The sequence below is a fragment of the Canis lupus genome, chromosome 18 (genome assembly GCF_011100685.1).
Source record: "Canis lupus familiaris isolate Mischka breed German Shepherd chromosome 18, alternate assembly UU_Cfam_GSD_1.0, whole genome shotgun sequence".
Taxonomy (NCBI): domain Eukaryota; kingdom Metazoa; phylum Chordata; class Mammalia; order Carnivora; family Canidae; genus Canis; species Canis lupus.
Genome location: NC_049239.1, coordinates 15120175 through 15141313, shown reverse-complemented (window position 1 = coordinate 15141313; position 21139 = coordinate 15120175). Strand labels below are relative to the sequence as shown.

General features: G+C 43.8%; 2 protein-coding genes across 2 annotated transcripts in view; one reads left to right on the top strand and one right to left on the bottom strand.

Annotated features, from left to right (window-relative positions):
- RINT1 (RAD50 interactor 1) overlaps nucleotides 1-6074 on the top strand; it is a 34064-nt gene extending 27990 nt beyond the window's left edge. Inside the window, 4 exon segments of the mRNA XM_038562736.1 lie at nucleotides 1325-1539; nucleotides 3810-3990; nucleotides 4063-4181; nucleotides 5516-6074. Of these exon segments, the coding sequence (XP_038418664.1) occupies nucleotides 1325-1539; nucleotides 3810-3990; nucleotides 4063-4181; nucleotides 5516-5708 (708 nt within the window). The 3' untranslated portion in view covers nucleotides 5709-6074.
- Nucleotides 5813-16444, bottom strand: EFCAB10 (EF-hand calcium binding domain 10). Its single transcript, XM_038562740.1, has 4 exons — nucleotides 16257-16444; nucleotides 8493-8657; nucleotides 8296-8383; nucleotides 5813-5889 (listed from the first exon to the last, which is right to left on the bottom strand). The coding sequence occupies exons 1-4, from the start codon at nucleotides 16363-16365 to the stop codon at nucleotides 5853-5855; spliced, it is 399 nt and encodes a 132-aa protein (XP_038418668.1). The 5' UTR covers nucleotides 16366-16444; the 3' UTR covers nucleotides 5813-5852.
- Between the last annotated feature and the right edge of the window lie 4695 nt (nucleotides 16445-21139).

The window sequence follows — 21139 nt, the reverse complement described above, 5'->3', positions numbered from 1 at the left end:
TGAGATTTTCTCTCTCCCTCTCCCATCCCTCCCTACTTACTGCTTGCACTGACACTTTCTCAACCTCAAAAAAAAAAAAAAAATCACAGTGAGATTCAACTAAATAGAAACTAAGATGTCTATAATGAAAAGATAATAATTATTAGTGCAGATGTGGAGAAATTTGAATGCTGGTACAGTCACTGTAGAAAATAGATCCTCAAATAGTTTTTTTTTTTTTTTAAAGATTTTATTTATTCATGAGAGACACAGAAAGAGAGAGAGGCAGAGAGAGAAGCAGGCTCCACGCAGGGAGCCCAGTGCGGGACCCGATCCCGGGTCTCCTGGACCAGGCCACGGGCCAAAGGCAGCACTAAACCGCTGAGCCACCCAGGCTGCCCATCCTCAAATAGTTAAACATGGAATTAAAAAAACAAAAAATGGAATTACCATATGATCCAGCAATACTACTCTTAGAGGTGTCCAAGAGAAATGAAGACGCACACACAAATGTTCATACAGTATTATTCATAAAGACAAAGTGGAAAGAATCCAATTATCTGTCAACTGATGAATGGATAAATAAAAAATATATATATAAATAAAATGTAAACGCAATAGGATATTATTATTCAGCAATGAAAAGGAATTAAGTACAGATACATGCTACAATACAGATGGACCTTGAAAACTGCTCAGTGAAAGAAGTCAGACAGTCAAGTCGACAAAGATTAGTGGTTGCCTAGGGTTTGGGGGGTGGGAGGCACAGAGAAGGGATTGGGAGATGATGGTTAAGTGTGGGGTATCTTTTTAGGGTAATGAAAACAACTAGGGGCACCTGAGTGGCTCATTGGTTAAGCATCTGTCTTCGGTTCAGGTCTTGATCCCGGGGTTCTGGGACTGAGCTCCGTGTCGGGCTCCCTGCTCAGTGGGGAACCTACTTCTCCCTCTGCTTGCTTGTTCCCCCTGCTTGCGCTCTCTCTCAGATAAATAAAATCTTTAAAAATGTTTAAAATTGACTAGTGATCAACGCACAATTCTGAATATACACTTAAAGCCATTGAATTGTCCACTTTAAACAAATGAGATGTCGTGTGAATTATACTTCAAGCTGTTAGAGAAGAAGGATTTGGGGACACCTGGGTGGCTCAGTGGTTGAGTATCTGCCTTTGGCTCAGGTGATCCTGGGGTCCTGGGATCAAGTCCGGTATCAGGCTCCCTGTGAAGAGCTTGCTTCTCCCTCTGCCTGTGTCTCTGCCTCTCTCTCTGTCTCTCATGAATAAATGAATAAAATATTAAAAAGAAAAAGGTTTTAATGACTATGTTGACATATTTTTGCTTTCAGTTCTTCCTTCAACTTCAGCAGGCAGCACTGGAGGTCTTTGCAGAGAGTAACACCCTGAGTAAGTTGCAGCTGGGACAGCTAGCATCCATGGAAAGTTCTGTCTTTGATGACATGATTAACCTGCTGGAGCGTTTAAAACATGACATGTTGACCCGCCAGGTAGACCACGTTTTTAGAGAAGTTAAAGAAGCTGCAAAATTGTATAAAAAAGAAAGGTAAGTCCTCCTGTATTTTCTTACAACTCAGCTTCCAAATCCAGTTTGCTAAAAATGGAAAGATGATAAATACCTGTTTTTCTGAAATTATTCCAAGAAATAGAAGAGGAAGGAAAGCTTCTTAATTCTTTCTACAAGGCCAGCATGACCCTGATAACCAAAACCAGATAAAGGCACTTCAGAAAAAGAGAATTACAGGCCAATATCCTTGCTGAACACAGATGCAAAAATCCAGGTGCATCTTTACCACTTCAGGCTTCTCCATCGGGGGCACCTATAAAATACTATGAAACCAAACCCAACAACACATTTAAAAAAGTCATTCGCCACAATCAAGTGGGAAGAGTAGTTCAATATTTGCAAATCAGTGTGACACGTAATGTCACAATGTAATTACTAAGAGAAAGGATAACTATATGATCATTTCAACAGATGCAGAAAAAATATTTGACAAAGCACAACATCCATCATGATAAAAACCCTCAATGAAGTAGGTTTAGAGGGAACATACCTCAACATACCTCAAAGGCCATATATGAAAATCCCACAGTGAACATCATATTCAGTGGGGGAAAACTGAAAGCCTCTTCCCCTAAGGTCAGGAAGAACATTAAGTATGTGTTGTTGACATGATACTGTATGTAGAAAACCTGAGAGACTCCACCAACAAACTGCTAATGAATTCAGTAAAGTCACAGGATACACAATGTACAAAAATCTGCTGCATTTCTGTATACCAATAATGAAGCAGTGGAAAAAGAAATTAAGAAAACAATCCCATTTACATTTGTACCAAAAATAATAAGATACCTAAGAATAAACCTAACCGAAGAGGTGAAAGACCTATATTCTTGAAAACTATAATAACACTGCTGAAAGAAATTAAAGATGACACAAAGAAAAGACATTCCATACTCATGCACTGGACAAATATTCAAATGTCTATACTATCCAAAGCAATCTATACATTTAATGCAATCCTATCAGAATACAAGGGCATTTTTCACAGAGCTAGAACAAACAATCCTAAAATTTGTATGGAACCACAAATGACCCTGAATAGCCAAAACAGTGGGGGAGGGGAAGCATAGCTAGAAGCATCAAGATTGCAGACCTCAAATTATATTTCAAAAATAGAATTACCCTATGATCCAGCAATCGCCCTACTGGGTATTTACCCAAAGAATACAAAAACACTAATTCAAAGGAATGAATATATAAAATTATGGACAGTGGAGTATTATTTAGCCATAAAAAAGAATGGAAAGAATGAAATCTTGCTATTTGCAAGACCTGGATAGAGCTAGGGAGTATAATGCTAAGTGAAATAAGTCAGAGAAAGACAAATACCAAATGATTTCACTCATGTGGAATTTAAGGCATAAAACAAATGAACATGTAACAGACTCTGAACTCTAGAGAACAAACTGATGGTTACCAGAGGGGAAGGTGTGGGAGAATGAGTGAAATAGGTGGCAGGGATTAAGGAGGGCACATGTGATGAGCACTACTGATTAAAAAGTTAAAAAAAAATTGAAAGATGATATATGCAGTCACATTTCTAAGGTGTCCAGATAAGCAGAGTTTGGCCCTTGGTACTACAAATTTTGAACTATTTCGGATAGAAAGCTTTCTAAAATATATTAATACATTCTTAATTGGAATAAAGTGGTCATAATTTCACCATCAGATGGATCTGTAAATACAGAGAACTGGTGTATGATGTGGGGTTGGGTGCCATGTACCAAAGCATGGTGCTCCTGTAGTGTTCTGTGCGTGCCTGGTACACTTTATCCCACCCTTATGGTTCTGTGTGGATGTCGGTTACCTTCGCCACGCCGTATCCTCTGTGTGCGTCTGTTCAAGCGGAGTCCCTGTCCCACAGACTATTTATAAGCAGTTTGGAAGTGTTTTCAGTCCCTGGTCTTTTGCTGAAAATCAGATCATGAAGTTAGCTGATGTCTTAAATGCTAATACGGTTTACATTTTGCCTGTTTTATAATGATTTCAGTAAGTCACATTAACATAGGGAGATTAAAAAAAATACTATGTGTCATCGTCGTCACATAGGGAGTATTTAATACAGAGGTAAAGTATAAATATATTTACTTTCTGAGACAGGTTTTTGTGCTGGGCTGTACATTGTTTCTCATCCAAAGTGCACTTCCCTGAATTTGAAAGGATTTGTTAAGTCTTAAAACACACCAAGTTTTGAGAATCTTTCCTAAAACTTAATGTGCCATGGGCCTTGCTGCCTTTGTGTCTTCCAGGTGGTTGTCCTTGCCATCCCAGGCCGAGCAGGCAGTGATGTCGCTGTCCAGCTCAGCCTGCCCGCTCCTGCTCACGCTGAGAGACCGCTCACTGCAGCTGGAGCAGCAGCTCTGCTTCTCCTTATTTAAAATTTTCTGGCAGATGCTTGTGGAGAAGCTGGACGTATACATCTACCAAGAAGTGAGTAAGAGCAGGCTGTAGTCCGGGCTGTGACGATAAAGGCAGCTGTTACATGACTGCTCTTTGTTGCAGATCATCCTTGCTAATCATTTCAATGAAGGAGGAGCAGCTCAGTTGCAGTTTGATATGACGCGGAATCTGTTCCCCCTGTTCTCCCACTATTGCAAGAGACCGGAAAATTATTTTAAACAGTAAGCTCAATATTTAACCATGACTGCTAGTGTATCAAGTGTTTATAGAGGAGGTGGATTCCTTTTTTTTTTTAAACAATTCTTGGATTCTCGTGATGTTTGCTGGGATAAACAGAGCATCAATTAAAATTTTAGGACATGCACTGTATACCCAGATAATCCAAGACACGACCCATGACCCCCTTCCTCTATTTATCAGAACTGGATCTAAATGATGTGTTGGGCTTTTTATTTCTTGCATTTAGTTTAATGCTCCTATTTGCCTTTACTTTTTATTTTTATTTTTTTAAAGATTTTATTTATTCATGAGACACAGAGAGAGAGAGAGAGGCAGAGACATAGGCAGAGGGAGAAGCAGGCTCCATGCAGGGAGCCCGACGTGGGACTGGATCCTGGGTCTTCAGGATCACGCCCTGGGCCGAAGGCGGCGTTAAACCACTGAGCCACCTGGGCTGCCCTTGCCTTTCTTTTTCTTTTTTTTCTTTTTTTTTAAGATTTATTTACTCATGAGAGAGAGAGAGAGGCAGAGACACAGGCAGAAGGAGAAGCAGGCTCCATGCAGGGAGCCCAATGTAGGACTGGATCCCTGAACTCGGGATCACACCCTGAGCTGAAGGCAGACGCTCAACCGCTGAGCCACCCAGGCATCCCATGCTATTTGCCTGTTACTGGAGAGAGAAAATGCAACAAGTGCAGTTCTTCCATACTCAATAAGTATTAGAAATTAGAAATATGCTTAGTACCTAATAGTATGCCAGGCCTGAAGAAAATTTGTTTTCTTAAATATTTATTAATTTTGGTTCAAAGCATAACTTTATGTAAGAAAAATTCTTAGTATTTTTAGAAATTGATTTAAAATTTAAATTATTGGGGGCAAATTTGAGATTATAAAACATTCTTTTAAAGTTATTATAAAACAAGATTATTTTTGCTAATTTAAGTTAAGCTATCTGAATTTTTTTCTTTTTCTTTTTTTTTTTTTTGTTTCTCTTTCCATATTCTAATCTAGCACAAGTCTTAGCTACATTTAATAGGTTACTATGTTAGTATCAATGTTATATTTTGGGTGGTAATAGATACATATTGAAAACAATGATCCTATTACATTACAGTAATCTAATAAAATATAAACACTGTATAAATACATAGTCCTAATGTGTTAAAAGAGCCAAATAATAAATCCATAAATATATTTTATAGAGGACAATATGGACTAGCAGTGTAGGGAAGCTGTTTATTTTCTGAAAATGACTATATTATGGAATAATGTGGATGATATATATATATATATATAGGATATCTCATTTCCCTCCTGCCTTTTTTTTTCCCCACAGTGTAAAAGAAGCCTGTATTGTTCTGAATCTGAATGTTGGTTCCGCCCTACTTCTGAAGGATGTCCTGCAGTCAGCTTCAGGCCAGCCCTCTGCCACAGCCGCATTAAATGAAGTTGGAATTTACAAACTGGCTCAACAAGATGTTGAGATTCTGCTTAATTTGAGGACAAACTGGCCTAACACTGGAAAATAATGCATCTTTTTTTGTTTTGGAGTTTTGGGTTTTAACAAAGAGGAAGCCAAATTGGATTTCAAGTTAAATGACAATGTTCTGAATTAATGAAACTGGACAGTTGAAAACTTTACAGAATCATTTAATCTTGGACTTATAGTGTAATTAAAATGATGACCATATTTCCTCAGTCCTCTTGTTCCTAAGAAAACAAAAACAGAAAACTCAGAAGCCAGGAAAATGCAGAATAATTGCATTTAGAAATACATGTCTACTGAATAAGATACAAGAGCAGAGATAATAAATTACGACAAATTTTCATCCTATGCTAATTAAGGGAAACTGTTGTAGATAATCAAACACAGCAAATAAATTTTTAAAAAATCACTTTAGAATGCATGTTTATAATTAGAAGTTCCTATATCTGGCTTGGAAATTCACTGTATTTCCTATAAGAGAACATGAGATGGTGACTAAAATAGAATTGATTTCATTTTTCCACAAATGTCCTTATATTTGTCCTTCCTAGGGGCGCCTAGGTAGCTCAGTGGGTTAAGCATCGGACTCCTGCTGTCAGCTCAGGTCATGATCTCAGGGTCCTCATATTAAGAACCAAGCTGGGGCTCTGCACTCAGCAGGGAGTCTGCTGGAGGTTCTCTCTCTCCCACCCCCCCACCCCGCATGTGCTCATTATTGCTCTCTCTCATAAGTAAATTTTTTAAAATAAATAAATAAATTGGGCAGCCCAGGTGGCTCAGCGGTTTAGCGCCACCTTCAGCCCAGGGCCTGATCCTGGCGACCTGGGACCAAGTCCCATGTTGGGCTCCCTGCATAGAGTCTGCTTCTCCCTCTGCCTGTGTCTCGGCCTCTCTGTGTCTCTCATGAATAAATAAAATATTTAAATAAATGAATGAATAATAAAATCCTTCCTAGTTCCATTCCATATGACAGTGGGCAGCCTTTCCTTTTGGATGAAACATTTCAGGCCAGAGTACTGTGTTTCAGTCCTTCCTCCAGGGTAGTGATGGGAACTAAACACTTTTTGTTTAATATTTATGTAACTGGCAATGAGTTGGGAATCTTAAGCTTTTTATTCTTCCTACTTTTCCATGGCTTTGGACTCTAATGATTTCTTGATTAATAAGTCCTTAAGAGAACAAAATATTTAAAGAAATTGAGTTACATTGATTAAAAGCCTTCTACAACTATTAAATTTTATTCATTTTTTTTCCTGACTTAGCATTTAGTTAGTACTTTTTTTTTTCTTAGTACTTTTCAAGGTGTAATACATCAAATCTAAAATTGTGAGGCTGAGGGCCTAGTGGCTTAGCGCCACCTTCTCCAGGGCGGAATCCGAGACCCGGGATCAAGTCCCATGTCAACCTCCCTGCATGGAGCCTGCTTCTCCCTCTGCCTGTGTCTCTGCCTGTCATGAATAAATAAATAAAATCTTAAAAAGAAAATAATAATAAAATAAAATTGTCAGGTTGGGGCAGCCCTGGTGGCTCGGTGGTTTGGCGCCGCCTTCAGCCCAGGGCGTGATCCTGGAGACCCAGGATCGAGTTCCATGCTGGGCTCCCTGCCCTGTGTGGGGCCTGCTTCTCCCTCTGCCTGTGTCTTGGCCTCTCTGTGTCTCTCATGAGTGAATGGATAAAATCTTAAAAAATAAATAAATAAATAAAATTGTGAAGCTGGCATGCAGCCTATACTGTTTTTGTTTTGTTTTAAGTAAGCTCTACACCCAACGTGGGGCTTGAATTCACAATCCCAAGATCAAGAGTCGCATGCTCTACTGACTGAGCCAGCCAGGTGCCCTGCCCTGTAATTTATACTATCAATAAATATTTACTTGGTAATAAATAATTTTGAGGAAATACTTTGAGAAAACTTCTATTACCCCACATTTTATTTATTTATTTATTTAAATATTTTATTGGGGGGGGCGATCCCTGGGTGGCTCAGTGGTTGAGCGCCTGCCTTCGGCCCAGGGCATGATCCTGGAGACCTGGGATCAAGTCCTGCATCAGGCTCCCTGCATGGAGCCTGCTTCTCCCTGTGCCTGTGTCTCTGCCCCCCTGCCCTGTCTCTCATAAATAAATAAAATCTTAAAAAAAAAAAAAAGGATTTTATTGGTTTATTCACAGGAGACACAGAAATACAGAGACGTAGGCAGAGGGAGAAGCAGGCTCCATGTAGGGAGCCCGATGCGGGACTCGATCCAGGGAATCCAGGATCCCGCCCTGAGCCAAAGGCAGGTGCTCAAACACTGAGCCACCCAGGCATCCCTATTACTCCATATTTTATAGAGAGATTTTGTAACTAGTGTCTTGGGGTCAAAGTTTTTCTGTAGTTCTAGCAGACTGGGTCTTCTCTACCTCATTTTTTGAGAATTGCTGGGCTTTCCCATTGAGAAAAGAATGAAGCTGCCCACGGAACTTCTAATTCCAGACTTTACTGTCACTCCTTGCTTTCTAGACAGGTGAAAGTTTCAAGGCAATGAAATGTTTGCCAAATGATAGGAACTTCTGTTTTAAATTACTTTAAATTACATTGTACTTCAAAATCATGTCATACTATTTAAGTATCAGTCATGTAAAAATAAACTTACACTTCAGCTCTGAATTTATCCAAAGTTATTATATGTCCATCATCTATTAAAACTTCATCTTTATTCAACAGACCCAGGGTTTTTAGGGCTATAAAACCACAACGAGAAGAAAGGAAAATTTATGAAGCATTATTTTCAACTAGGGTAAGTTATGGAATGAGTGCAAACTATTACTTCAATTGGTAGATGATACTGACCTTCTTTGTACTGCACAAATGATATGGTGCCTTTACTTGAAGTGTCCATCATCTCAAACATAGCCACAATGTTAGAGTGATCCATAAAGAAAGGAAAGGCCACGCCTGTTATTTTGGCAATTCTCAGTCGTTCCAATATAGTTATTAAATACTCTCTTGGTTTTTCTGTAAAAGAATAGTTTCAGTTCTTTCTGATATAAAATTAAGATCTATCACAAATGGAAATAGTCATTATTAAATAACTATGTTCAAGGTACTAGGCACTGGGTGAAAACCTTGCTTACATGAAAAACAATACATTAAACACATATAGAAAGTGCTCTATCCCAAATATGGGACCTGGGTATTTTTTTTATTTTTTATTACTCTTTAAAAAAATTTTATTGATTTATTCATGAGAGACACACAGAGAAAGAGGCAGAGACATAGGCAGACGGAGAAGCAGGCTCCCTGCGGGGAACCTGATACAGGACTCAATCCCAGGACTCCAGGATCATGCCCTGAGCCCAAGGCAACGCTCAGCTGCTGAGCCACCCAGGCGTCCACTGGGTATTTTTTAAAGCTGCTCAGGTGATTCTAATTTACAGACAAGTGTCAAAAACTGAAAGAAATAAATTTTTAAAAGTACAGCATGATTCAGGGAAGGTGGTCAGCGAAAAGAAAGGATAAAATGTAAATAAAAACAGAGACTCTTAGATTAATATATTTTTCTTTTTTTTTTTAATTTTATTTATTTATTTATGATAGGCACAGTGAGAGAGACAGGCAGAGACACAGGCAGAGGAAGAAGCAGGCTCCATGCACCGGGAGCCTGACGTGGGATTCGATCCCGGGTCTCCAGGATCGCGCCCTGGGCCAAAGGCAGGCGCTAAACCGCTGCGCCACCCAGGGATCCCTAATATATTTTTCCATTAGGAAGCGTAAGTGTTCACTTCTAACATAAAAGCAGTAATTTGAATAAATAGGGTATCTCTCACTTAAGCAATATGAAAGATAAAAAAAAGATCAATCCATTTTCCAGAAATAATGCAGGTGGAAGCAGCTGCAGAAGGCGCAGCTTTTTAAGCAGAAGCAGGAGCAGCTTAAATATGAATGCCACCCACTACACACACACAGTGATTATGTATTTCTTTTAAAAACTTTTTCTTGGGATCCCTGGGTGTCTCAGCAGTTGAGCATCTGCCTTCGGCCCAGGGCGTGATCCTGGGGTCCCGGGATCGAGTCCCAAGTCGGGCTCCCTGCAGGGAGCCTGCTTCTCCCTCTGCCTATGTCTCTGCCTCTTTCTCTCTGTGCCTCTCATGAATAATAAATAAAATCTTTAAAAAAATAAAAATATAAAAACTTTTTCTTGAGAATTTTATAAATTTATAAAAGTAGGAAAGTATAATGAACCCATCAATCAACTTTAACTTAAAATCTGTGGCCAGTTTCATTTCACCATCATCTCACCCAAGTCCCCTCCTTCCTGTATTATCTGGAAGTAAATTACAGTGATAATATTCATTAATAAATATTTGAGCATATACCTCCAAAAGTTTAAGGACTTCTTTTGAGATATAACTGACATGTACCATTGTATAAGATAACATGTTGATTTGATACATTTATATCTTGCAGTATGACTGTCACTAACATTAGTTGACATCTTTATCACATCACATAATTATTTCTTTTTTGGGGTGGGAATAATTAAGATCTAGTCTCTTAGCAAGCTTGATGTTTATAATACAGTAATACTGTAAGCACTATGCTGTGCATTGGATTTCCAAGACTTCTCTACTAGTTGCAGGTGGAGGAACAGCTCTAAACCCCCCCACCTCCCACCCAGTAACCATTCTACTGTTTTAACAACTTTGGCTTCTTTAGATTCCTCATATAAGTGATATGCAGTATTTGTCCTTCTCTGACTGAGCTCACTTAGCATATCCTCAAGAGGCATCCATGTTGCAAATGGCAGGATCTCCTTTCTCATGGCTGAATAATATTCCATTGTATAAATATACCACATCTTCTTATTCATTCATCTGTAGGCAGATGCTTAGATTGTTTCCTTATCTTGGCTATTGTGAATCATGCAGCAATAAACAGGAGAGTGCTAATATCTCCTTCATATCCTGATTTCATTTCCTTTGGATATATACCCAGAAGTGGAAATGCTGGAGCACACAGCAGTTCTGATTTTAATTTTTTGAGTAACCCCCGTAATATTTTCTATAGTGGCTGCGCTAAATTACATTCCTACCAACAGTGCATGAGGGTCCCTTTTTCTCCACATTCTTACTTGTTATCTTTGCCTCTTTTGTAACAGCCATTTTGATGTGTGAGGTGGTATCTCCTGGTTTTGATTTGCATTTTCCTGATGATTAATGGTGTTAAACATCTTTGTATGTACCTGCAAGCAATTGTAGGTCTTTTTTTTTCTTTTGAAAAAATGTCTATTTTGTTCCTCTGCCCATTTTTTTTAAGTCTATTTATTTTTTTTAGTAATCTCTATGCCCAATGTGGGGCTCAAACTCACAAACACAAGATCAAGAGTCGCATGCTTCCAAATGAGCCAGTCTGGAGCCTGCCTTGCCCATTTTTAAATCAGATTTTTTGTTACTGAATTGTAGGTGTTCTTTATATATTTTAGACCTTTTTTAAAAAATTTATTTATTTATTCATGAGACACACAGAGAGAGAGGCAGAGACACAGGCAGAGGGAGAAGCAGGCTCCATGCAGGGAGCCTGATGTGGGACTCGATCCCGGGACTCCAGGATCACATCCTGGGCCGAAGGCAGATGCTCAACTGCTGAGCCACCCAGGTGTCCCTATAAATAAAATCTTAAAAAAAAAAAAAAATCTCTCGTGCCTTTTTGAACAGATTTTAACAGACTGTAGAAACAAATGGGTTACTAAAGGCAGTCACACCATGTATGCAATCTTCTGTTGCTTCTCTCTAAACTATTTATCAAATTCAGAAAGAGAAAAAAGGCCAACTTTGAATTTCAGTTCACTACTTTTTTCTTTTCTTTTTTTAAAATTTTCTTTATGATAGTCACACACAAGGAGAGGGAGAAGCAGGCTCCATGCACCGGGAGCCCAACGTGGGATTCGATCCCGGGTCTCCAGGATTGGGCCCTGGGCCAAAGGCAGGTGCTAAACTGCTGTGCCACCCAGGGATCCCCTCAGTTCACTACTTTTTAAGGACATGGTAAGTAAATAATGTTAATGGAACTTGCGGTGTTTCTCTGATGAAGGATTTTTACTGTATATCCTTCAGACCGCACGAGATGTTATAATGCTTATGTCTGGAATCTATAATTTATACTCTGCCTGCATCTCAAAATATTTTGAAAATGCTTACAACAGAAATAATAAAGGTATTAACGTTAGGCACCTGGGTGGCTCAGCCAGTTAAGTGTCTGCCTTCGGCTCAGGGTCATGATCTCAGGGTCCCGGGATGGAGCCCCACATGGGACTCCCTGCTCCTTGGGCATCTGATGCTCCCTCTCCCTCCGCCTGCCTCCCTCTGCTTTGCGCTCTCTCTCTTTATACCTTCATATCTTTTAAAAAAAGATATTAACTCCAATAATTTTTTATTTTTAAGTGATCTCTCTATCCAACATGGGGCTTAAACTCACAACCCCGAGAACAGGAGTTGTGTGCTACACCGACTGAGCCAGCAAGCCACCCCAAAAGATTTAACTTTTTAAAACAGGAAGGGAGGTGCCTGGGTGGCTCAGTTGCTTAAGCATCTGCCTTCAGCTCAGGTCATGATCTTGGGATCAAGCCCTGCATCAGGCTCCTTACTCAGCGAGGAGTCTACTTCTCCCTCTCCCTCTAACCCTTCCTAGCCCGTGCTCACTCACTTGGCTCCTTCAAATAAAAAAATAAAATATTTTTAAAAATTAAAATAGGGGGATCCCCGGGTGGCTCAGCGGTTTAGCGCCTGCCTTTGGCCCAGGGCGCGATCCTGGAGTCCGGGGATCGAGTCCCACGTTGGGCTCCCGGCATGGAGCCTGCTTCTCCGTCCTCCTGTGTCTCTGCCTCTCTCTCTATCATAAATAAATAAATAAATCTTAAAAAAAAAAAATTGAATTTAAAAAATTTGTTAAAAAAAATTTAAAATAAAAAAATAAAGAAATAAAACATGAAGGGAAGATCCAAATGTTACTATCCACCTAAGTTATTATATAAAATTCAGCTGATAATGACAGTTTTCCAAGGGAAACAAAACCTCAAGTTCAACATCTTAATAATAGCTAATATTTATTGAGCCCTCACTACGTGCTTGGTATTCCACATAACCAACAGTTTCCTAAGACCCACAGCTAGTATAAGTCAAGGCAGTGTGTTCCCTAAAATTTGCAGGCTTTATCATACTCTAACTGAAATATGGGAAGCACTGGACTCCCCAAACCTACTCAGCTATGATAGTCTCTAGAGTTTTCCACCTCTATAACTCTCAAAGATATCTTTTTTTTTTAAAGATTTTATTTATTTATTCATGAGAGACAGAGACACAGGCAGAGAGAGAAGCAGGCTCCATGCAGGGAGCCTGATGTGGGACTCGATCCTGGGACTCCAGGATCATGACCTGAGCCAAAGGCAGACACTTAACCACTGAACCACCCAGGTGTCCCTCTCAAAGATATCTTATCTTCACTCAGCAGCATCTCTCATCTGGGTTACAACTGTCTCCTTTTTAAAAATGAAATTCTAATTTTATGAAAGGCCTCCCCTAAGCATTTATACTGTCTCTTTCTACAGCACAGAACTGTCACTGGGAAGTGACACATTTTCCTACCGAATGACTTCGGGTTATGTTAGGTTTTGCTGTTAAATGAGTTATGAAAATCTGTTGGTTTTCAGAGCGTTTACAATTTTGAAGTTGAAGATGAGGGATTGTAGACCTGTCCCCTCAACAGCAGGAATGCAATCAAACTGTGTGGTCTTATTTTCCATAAATCCCTTACAATCCAAGGTTTTCAAACTGGGATACATGTCATAATGCCAGAGGTTTCATAAAGACCCAAGAGAACATAGTGTTTCCTCCTGAGAATGAATCATATCGAGGTGAGAAAAATGTGACGTTTATAGTAAGAAATGGATAGATCTGTAGGAGAACAAGACTTGTAAATTTTTAGGGTAAAACAAGTTATTCCAAAGAAACTTGTTAGCAGCATCAGGCTAAGGTCTGACACCAAAAGTACAAGTCCTCTCTCCTCTGCTCCTCAGGGGATCCGGGCAGGGAACGTTGAGATGCACTGCCCTGTACCTGGGACGCCAGCCAAACCCCTTGGCTCTTCCTCAGTATTTCTTCCCCCGTGGTTTGCCCTGCCCTCCCCATCCTCTTTGGAGTTTGCAGAGATGTCTCAAGAAATTTACACTGTTACAGGAGGTAAGGTAACAGCATCTCAGTTTCTTACAATAATTATTTAAATTCTGAATGTGATGGGATTGTGTTATTAACCGTGTATCTGCTACCAGACTTCCCCTTCCTATTCTCTGCTGAGAGAATGTGTCTTTATCTTGGATTCTCTTTTCCCCATCATGCCTTCCACAGGTTAATTCATCTCCCACAGGTGAGTTCAAAACCTTTTATGTTAAAAGGAAAAAATGAATCCCTGAGATACTACGTTGGTTGACATCAGAAAGAGCTTGAGAGGAGGAGGCCAGGAAAGAAGCAGGAGACAGAAAAAAAAAAAATCTACAAATTAAGAAAGACCACAAAGTACCTACCAGCACAGTGGATTAGGAAAAACAAAGATGAACCCACTTCAAGGCATATAAACATTTAGAACACCAGGGATAAAATAAAAAGACAATCCTAAAAACTTCCAGAGGAAGAAAAAAAGTCTTAAACACATCAAGAACCTGATGATGTCTTGACATCAGACTCTTCAGAGCAACAGTGGCAACTAGAAGACAATGGTGCAATGCCCTCCAAATTCTGAGGGCAATATTCTCTAACCAGGAATTGTATCTACCCTAGTTATCGTCATATTTGAGTGTAGGATGAGACATTTTTCAGATAGGAGTTCTCAAAATATTTACTGCTCCAATGAAGCACACTCTCAGGGAGCCATATCTAGAGGATATGTCCCCCTAGAGGAAGAGGGAAAAAAAAAGCAAAAACAGAGGGCCACCCAAGACCATAAAACAAACAGGCTGTAAGCACAGGAGAGAGGTGAAGAGGATTAGTGTCGGAGAGAGGGAAACCCCTGAAGTCCAGCCATCCAGCAGAGTGGCTGAGCCATCGGGCCAGCTGGGAGCCGAGAACAGAGAGCTGGGGGATGTGCGAGGGTGGTGAGTTCCGGATGAATCTCCTTTCCTACTGAGAGGAGATCTCTGCTTAGGACAAAAAAGAGGATATTGATGAATCAGTGGTAATGACACAGAAAATGTAAGTAAACATTTAAGGGGCAGCCCCAGTGGCTCAGTGGTTTAGCACCTGCCTTCAGCCCAGGGCCTGACCCTAGAGACCCAGGATCGAGTCCCACGTCGGGCTCCCTGCATGGAGCCTGCTTCTCCTTCTGCCTATGTCTCTGCCTCTTCCTCTCTCTGTGTCTCTCATGAATAAATAAAAATCTTAAAAAAAATTTAAAATGTAGTATTATGAACTTCAGGGAAATCAAGAAAGGACATAATCCTAGCATCTTCCTGCTACGGCCATCCTACTGTATGCACCAGCTGTGGATATTTGCCTAATGATAATAATAATGTAAATTCTGAATACTGGCCACACCAAAATCGAATTCTAACCTTATTGGCAAGGTGGGGGTGAGGGGGAACAGGTGTGAGCGTGCCCACGCCCACGCGCGTGCACGTGTGTAGGAGAGCTGAAGTCTCACCTTACCTAGTATAAAGCTGAATCTGGACCTGGAGGGCTGGGGGGACGTTAGTAAGTAGCAGGCACAAGTCTGTGATTTAGGAACATCGGGGTCAACAGCTAAAGGAGCTGGAAATCATTTGTTCTGTAGAGCAGGGATCCGGGACAGGGAGGGAAATGCTGTCATTCACTATGAGCCCTGGAGTAGTTTTTGATTTTAAACCTCGTAGGGGGAATCCCTGGGTGGCGCAGCGGTTTGGCGCCTGCCTTCGGCCCAGGGCGCGACCCTGGAGACCCGGGATCGAGTCCCGCGTCGGGCTCCCCGCATGGAGCCTGCTTCTCCCTCTGCCTGTGTCTCTGCCTCTCTCTCTCTCTCTATCGTAAATAAAAATAAATCTTAAAAAAAAAAAAAAACCTCGTAGGTATGCTTTAATAAATCAAAATGAAACATCTGCTGGAGGACGCCCGGGTGGCTCAGGGGGTCGAGCGTCCGCCTGCGGCTCGGGTCGTGACCCCGGGGTCCCGGGATCGAGTCCCGCGTCGGGCTCCCTGCCTGGAGCCTGCTTCTCCCTGTGTCTGTGTCTCCGCCTCTCTCTGTGTCTCTCGTGAATAAATAAATAGAATCTTAAAAAGAAGAGACACCTGCTAGTTGCCAGGCAGAGGGATGCTATTCGTTATTATTCATTTATTATTTCTCCCCCGCGCGCCGCGCCGTGAGATCCGTACTTCCTCCCCATCCGCCCCCCGGCCTCCCTCCCACCGCCGGGCCCCCGCGCTCGCCCGCGCCCCGGCCACGCCAGCCCCGGGAGAGGCGGCCTGTGACGGAGGCCGCGGCGCCGGCCGAGACGCGGGCGAGCGCGGGGCGGGGGTCCCGGGAAGGGAGCCGGCGGCCGCGCGGGAGACCGGGCTGGGGGGAACCGAGCGCCGGAGGGGCAGGCAAGACTCTCACCAGGCCGGAAGAAGAGCAGAGCGCTGGTGAGGTAGCTCAGCAGCTCCATAATCCGATGTTTCTCCAAATAATTCCTGGCCTCCAGCTCCCGGCTGCCGCCCGCTTGCATGGCGCTGCGTGGGGACGTTGCTAGGCGACCGGGCGGCGTCGCGGCCGGCGGGCTCCACCCCCTCCGCCCGGCGCGGTCGGGTGACGCGCCTCCGGTAGGGGGCGACCCCGGGCGTGGAGCGAGGAAGCCGCGGCGGCGGGGGCGGGGCCTCGCTGTGTGGGCGGGGCCTCGTGGTGAAGGGGCGGGCCTCGCTGTGTGGGCGGGGCCTCGGGGCGGGGGCGGACCTCGCGGCGATACGGGCGGGGCCTCGTGACTGTGTGGGCGGGGCTTCGCGGTGGTGTGGGCGGGGCCTAGTGGCGGGGGCGGGGCCTCGCGGATGCCCGGGCGTCAGTGCGGAGCCCCCTGAGGGCGCGCCGGCGGGTTCCCCACCCCGGCAGCCGCGGGCTGGGCCTGATTGCCTTTTCCTGTTTTTGTCTCTAGCACCCAGCTCGGAACTTGTTGATCCGGTGAATGAGACCTCGGGGTCTAATAACAGGATGAACTGATAACAGAGGGGCTTGCGTAATTGCAGGGGGTGCAGTGGAGAGGACCCCCTGCCTGCAGCACAGCGCGGGCCGCGGGGCGGGAAAACCGCACTTTCCTCCCCGGATTGTGGGTCCGGAAGGATGCTGGGATCCTGAGCTGCATCCTGAGCTCCCCCCTCTCTGCCGGCCTGACAGAGTCCCTCGGGCAGGAGAGGGAGAGCCGCCGAGTAAGACGGGGTGCAGGTGCGGGGAGGCCGCCACGCAACTGCTGTTGTAGCTTGGAAGCTAGACTCTAGGCTGGGACTTCTGTCCCTGAGGCCCAGGCTCTGAAGTCTGAGCTATCCCTCAACAGGCACTTCAAGGAAGGAAAAGACAAACGGCCAATAAACATCTGAAAATATTCTCAGCCTCTTCAGCAATCCTGTAAACGAATTAAAACTGCAAGAAAATGCCGTTCGACGCGTACCGGACTGGTAAAAGGAAGTTGGATAACATCGAGGGCTGGCGAGGATACAAACAAGACGGTGATGTAGGGAGCGTAAATTAGAACATCCACTTTGGGAAAACTATTTGGAATTATCTTGATGATACAAGCATGTTTCTGCGCTATGATGCAGAGGCCCCTCCTAGAGCAGCTCTTGTCCAGGTGCGCCAGGATGTAGATCCAAGGGGGGTCACAGGCTGTTCATGACAGCAAACACTAACAGTCCCGAAGTTCATCAAGAATAAATGGATTAGGGATCCCTGGGTGGTGCAGCGGTTTGGCGCCTGCCTTTGGCCCAGGGCGCGATCCTGGAGACCCGGGATCGAATCCCACGTAGGGCTCCCGGTGCATGGAGCCTGCTTCTCCCTCTGCCTGTGTCTCTGCCTCTCTCTCTCTCTATCTCTGTGTGACTATCATAAATAAATAAAAATTAAAAAAAAAAAACTTAAAAAAAAAAAGAATAAATGGATTAGGGGCGCCTCAGGGGTTGAGCGTCTGCCTTTGGCTCAGGGCGAGATCCCAGAGTCCCGGGATCGAGTCCTACATCGGGCTCCCTGCAGGAAGCCTGCTTCTCCCTCTGCCTGTGTCTCTACCTCTCTCTCTGTGAAATAAATAAAATCTTTAAAAAAATACAATGGATCAAAAAAACTATAGTATATTACCAATGGAATGCTATAAAGCATTACAACAACGCATTGTAGCTACTTGCAATGATATAGGTGAATCTCAAAAGCATCTTATTGTCTATTGTCTCCAGAATACTGCTATAGAAATCAATTTATATAAAGCTTAAAAACATACAGAACTAAATAATATAATCTTTACAGATTATAACATATGTAGGAAATCTATTAAGAAATGCAAGGAGACACCCGGGTGGCTCAGCAGTTAAGCGTCTGCCTTCAGCCCAGGGCGTGATCCTGGAGTCCCAGGATGGAGCCCCCTGTCAGGCTCCCCACAGGGAGCCTGCTTCTCCCTCTGTGTGTGTCTCTGCCTCTCTCTGTGTCTCTCATAAATAAATAAAATAAAACCTTAAAGAGAAAGAAAGAAAGAAAAGCAAGGGAATTATACACAAAATTCAGTGTAGTGTTTGCCCTGGAGGGAAAGGAAAGGGAATGGGATTTGGGGGGACTATCCTGAGGATTTTAGGTGTAATGGCAATAAGATTTTTCTTTATCTGAGTAGTGGGTGTGCAGGTGTTCTTGGACAATGATTCTTCATATGTATTTTACAAATTTTAAACTCTCAGCATTTAATAATAATTTTTAAGCAATTGAAAAATAGAGGATGGAGCTAAGAACCAGAAAGGCAATTCCAGGAAACTGAATCAAGCCTGAAACAGAAGGTAGCTGAGGTGCTGAGAACATGTGGGACTGAACCTTCAGAGGTTGGGCCTCCCTTGAGAATTCTGTGCTCCGAGGATCTGAGAAAACTAGAGAAGGAGACTGGATGGCCAGTGGTTGGGAGCTTGGTACAACCTTGAGCAAAGGGTGGGGGGGGGAGGGGAACGATGCTCTTTGTCTTCGAAGTCTGAAGTAGGTGTTCCAAGAAGGAGGAATCATTTCTCTGAAATGATCTGAAAATCGTATGCCCAAATTTGCAACACAGCTTAGGTTTCTAAGAAAGAGAATATTTCAGGATGACGTGGGAGAGTGCTTTGCTAACTTTTTAGCAGCAGCCTCCTTTGAAGAAATCATTCGTGGAATCCGCACACGTAGAACAGATAAAGGCGAGCACTGTGTCAGGATTCACATACAATGACGGGGTCCCATTATCTAAGCTACTTTGATTGGACATCCTGGCGACAGAATTAACTGGAGCCTAGAGAGCCCTGCTAGAACAAGGCTGACAAAGCGGATGCAGTACTCCGGGGCCTGTGGACCCTAAGGGCCAGATTGGACCCCTGGTTTGTATTGGGTTCTGGGGAGAATCTGAAACTACTGATGTGGGGTTTTATTCTTCAATGTGTGTGTGTTTTAAAACTTTATTTATTTGGGAGAGAGAGAGAGAGAGAGAGTAAAAGCAGGGGGAGGGAAGAGGGAGAAGCAGACTCCCCACTGAGCCAGAAGCCCGATATAGACCTGGATCCCAGGACTCTGAGATCATGGCCTGAGCCAAAGGTAGACCCTTAACCGACTGAGCCATCCAGGCTCACCTCTTCAATGTGTTTTGAACCTTCTTTTGGGGACTTGCTTTATGCTCCCTGGTGGAGGTGACAGTGGAGCACAAACAGCAAAGCCTAACATATGTGCCCCCCTTCAAATCATGACCACCTAAATGCTTGACCCTTCAGGGGTGACCGAAGCTGTGTGATCACTGTGGGCAGTGACTGGCTCAGCACAGCGAGGCCAGGCAATGGCTGGTGGCTGGAAATGGAGAGAGACCCAGTTGGTTAAGCATCAGGCCCAGGGTTTTGGCTCGGGGCAGGGTGTCAGGGGTTGTGGGTCGGAGCCCTCAGCCAGGCTCCGTGCTCCGCAGGGGGTCTGCTGCTCCTGCTCCCTCTGCTCCTCCCTGGCTCGTGCTCACTTTCTCTCTCTCTCTCTAATAAATGAATAAAATCTTTAAAAAAAAACTGTCCGGAGTGTTCCTCAATGGGGGGGAGAAGACTGCATGGTGGTGCCCTGGAGACAGTGGCCTCCGCCTGGTGCCCTGAACTCGAGGCCTTTGGGCCTCTCCCTTGGATCTTTATTTCCTCTCCGTGGCTCCTCGGTCCCTGAGAATGGCTCTGTTCTTTGAGCCTCAGATGACACTAGAACCGTGACCCTGAGACGCAGCAGTCTGGGCCTCCCCCCCCCAGGGCCTGGAGTCTGGCCAGGCCCACCCTTGGCTCCGGCCTGTGCCGCCTGGCCTGGCTCCTCTGTGCACGCACCACGGCCCCGAGGCCCGGGGAACAGGCCCCGCCCAAGAGAAGGTCCAGGTGCCACCTAGTGGAGTCGGCGATCCATCGTGGTTGATGCCCTTCCTTAAGCCACTTTGGGCTTAGTCAGCACCATGGGCTGGGTCCTTCTCAGCCTCCCCATCACCCTCCTCCTCTTGTTGCTAATCCCTTGCTGGTTTGGGGAGCAACTCCTGGGGGAGCGTTAGTGCAGGGGCTCCCAGTCGGACAGCACCTTAGAACCAGAAAGTACTAGGCTGAGCCCCATTCGGGGCACCTGACCTGGACTCTCTTGAGTTGGGGCCCGAATATTGGCAGTTCTGTTGTTGTTTCAAACAGCATGATCGAAGCATAATTAACATTGAACAAACCACACATTTTTAAGGTGTACTCTTTTTTTTTAAAGATTTTATTTATTTATTCATGAGAGACAGAGAGAGAGAGAGAGAGAGGCAGAGACACAGGCAGAGGGAGAAGCAGGCTCCATGCAGGGAGCCCGATGTGGGACTTGATCCCGGGACCCCAGGATCACACCCTGGGCCGAAGGTGGGCACTAAACTACTGAGCCACCCAGGGATCCCCCCGACCACCTCTCTTTACAGCAGTTTTACCACTGGCCATTAATAACTCTGCCATCTTGGGCAAAACATCTAAATTCTCTGCCTCAGTTTTCCCATGGATATACCGAGAATAACTTCTCTTCCTCATAGGGGGATGTCTTGAGGACCAAATGAGCTACTTAATGTAAAGCTATTTTTTAAAAAAATGGTGCCTGGCATGTACTAAACGCTACATAAGTGTTTGCTTTTTTTTTTTTTTTTTTTTTTTTAAGTGATAGTCACACACAGAGAGAGAGGGGCAGAGACACAGGTAGAGGGAGAAGCAGGCTTCATGCACCGGGAGCCCGACATGGGATTCAATCCCGGGTCTCCAGGATCACACCCTAGGCCA

Coding starts and splice junctions, on each gene's coding strand:
- EFCAB10 (XM_038562740.1), bottom strand. CDS start 16,365: ATGCAAGCGGGCGGCAGCCGGGAGCTGGAGGCCAGGAATTATTTGGAG. Junction 8,658..16,256: donor TCTGCTCTTCTTCCGGCCTG/GTGAGAGTCTTG, acceptor ATTCTTTTACAG/AAAAACCAAGAGAGTATTTA. Junction 8,384..8,492: donor ATTTGTGCAGTACAAAGAAG/GTCAGTATCATC, acceptor GTGGTTTTATAG/CCCTAAAAACCCTGGGTCTG.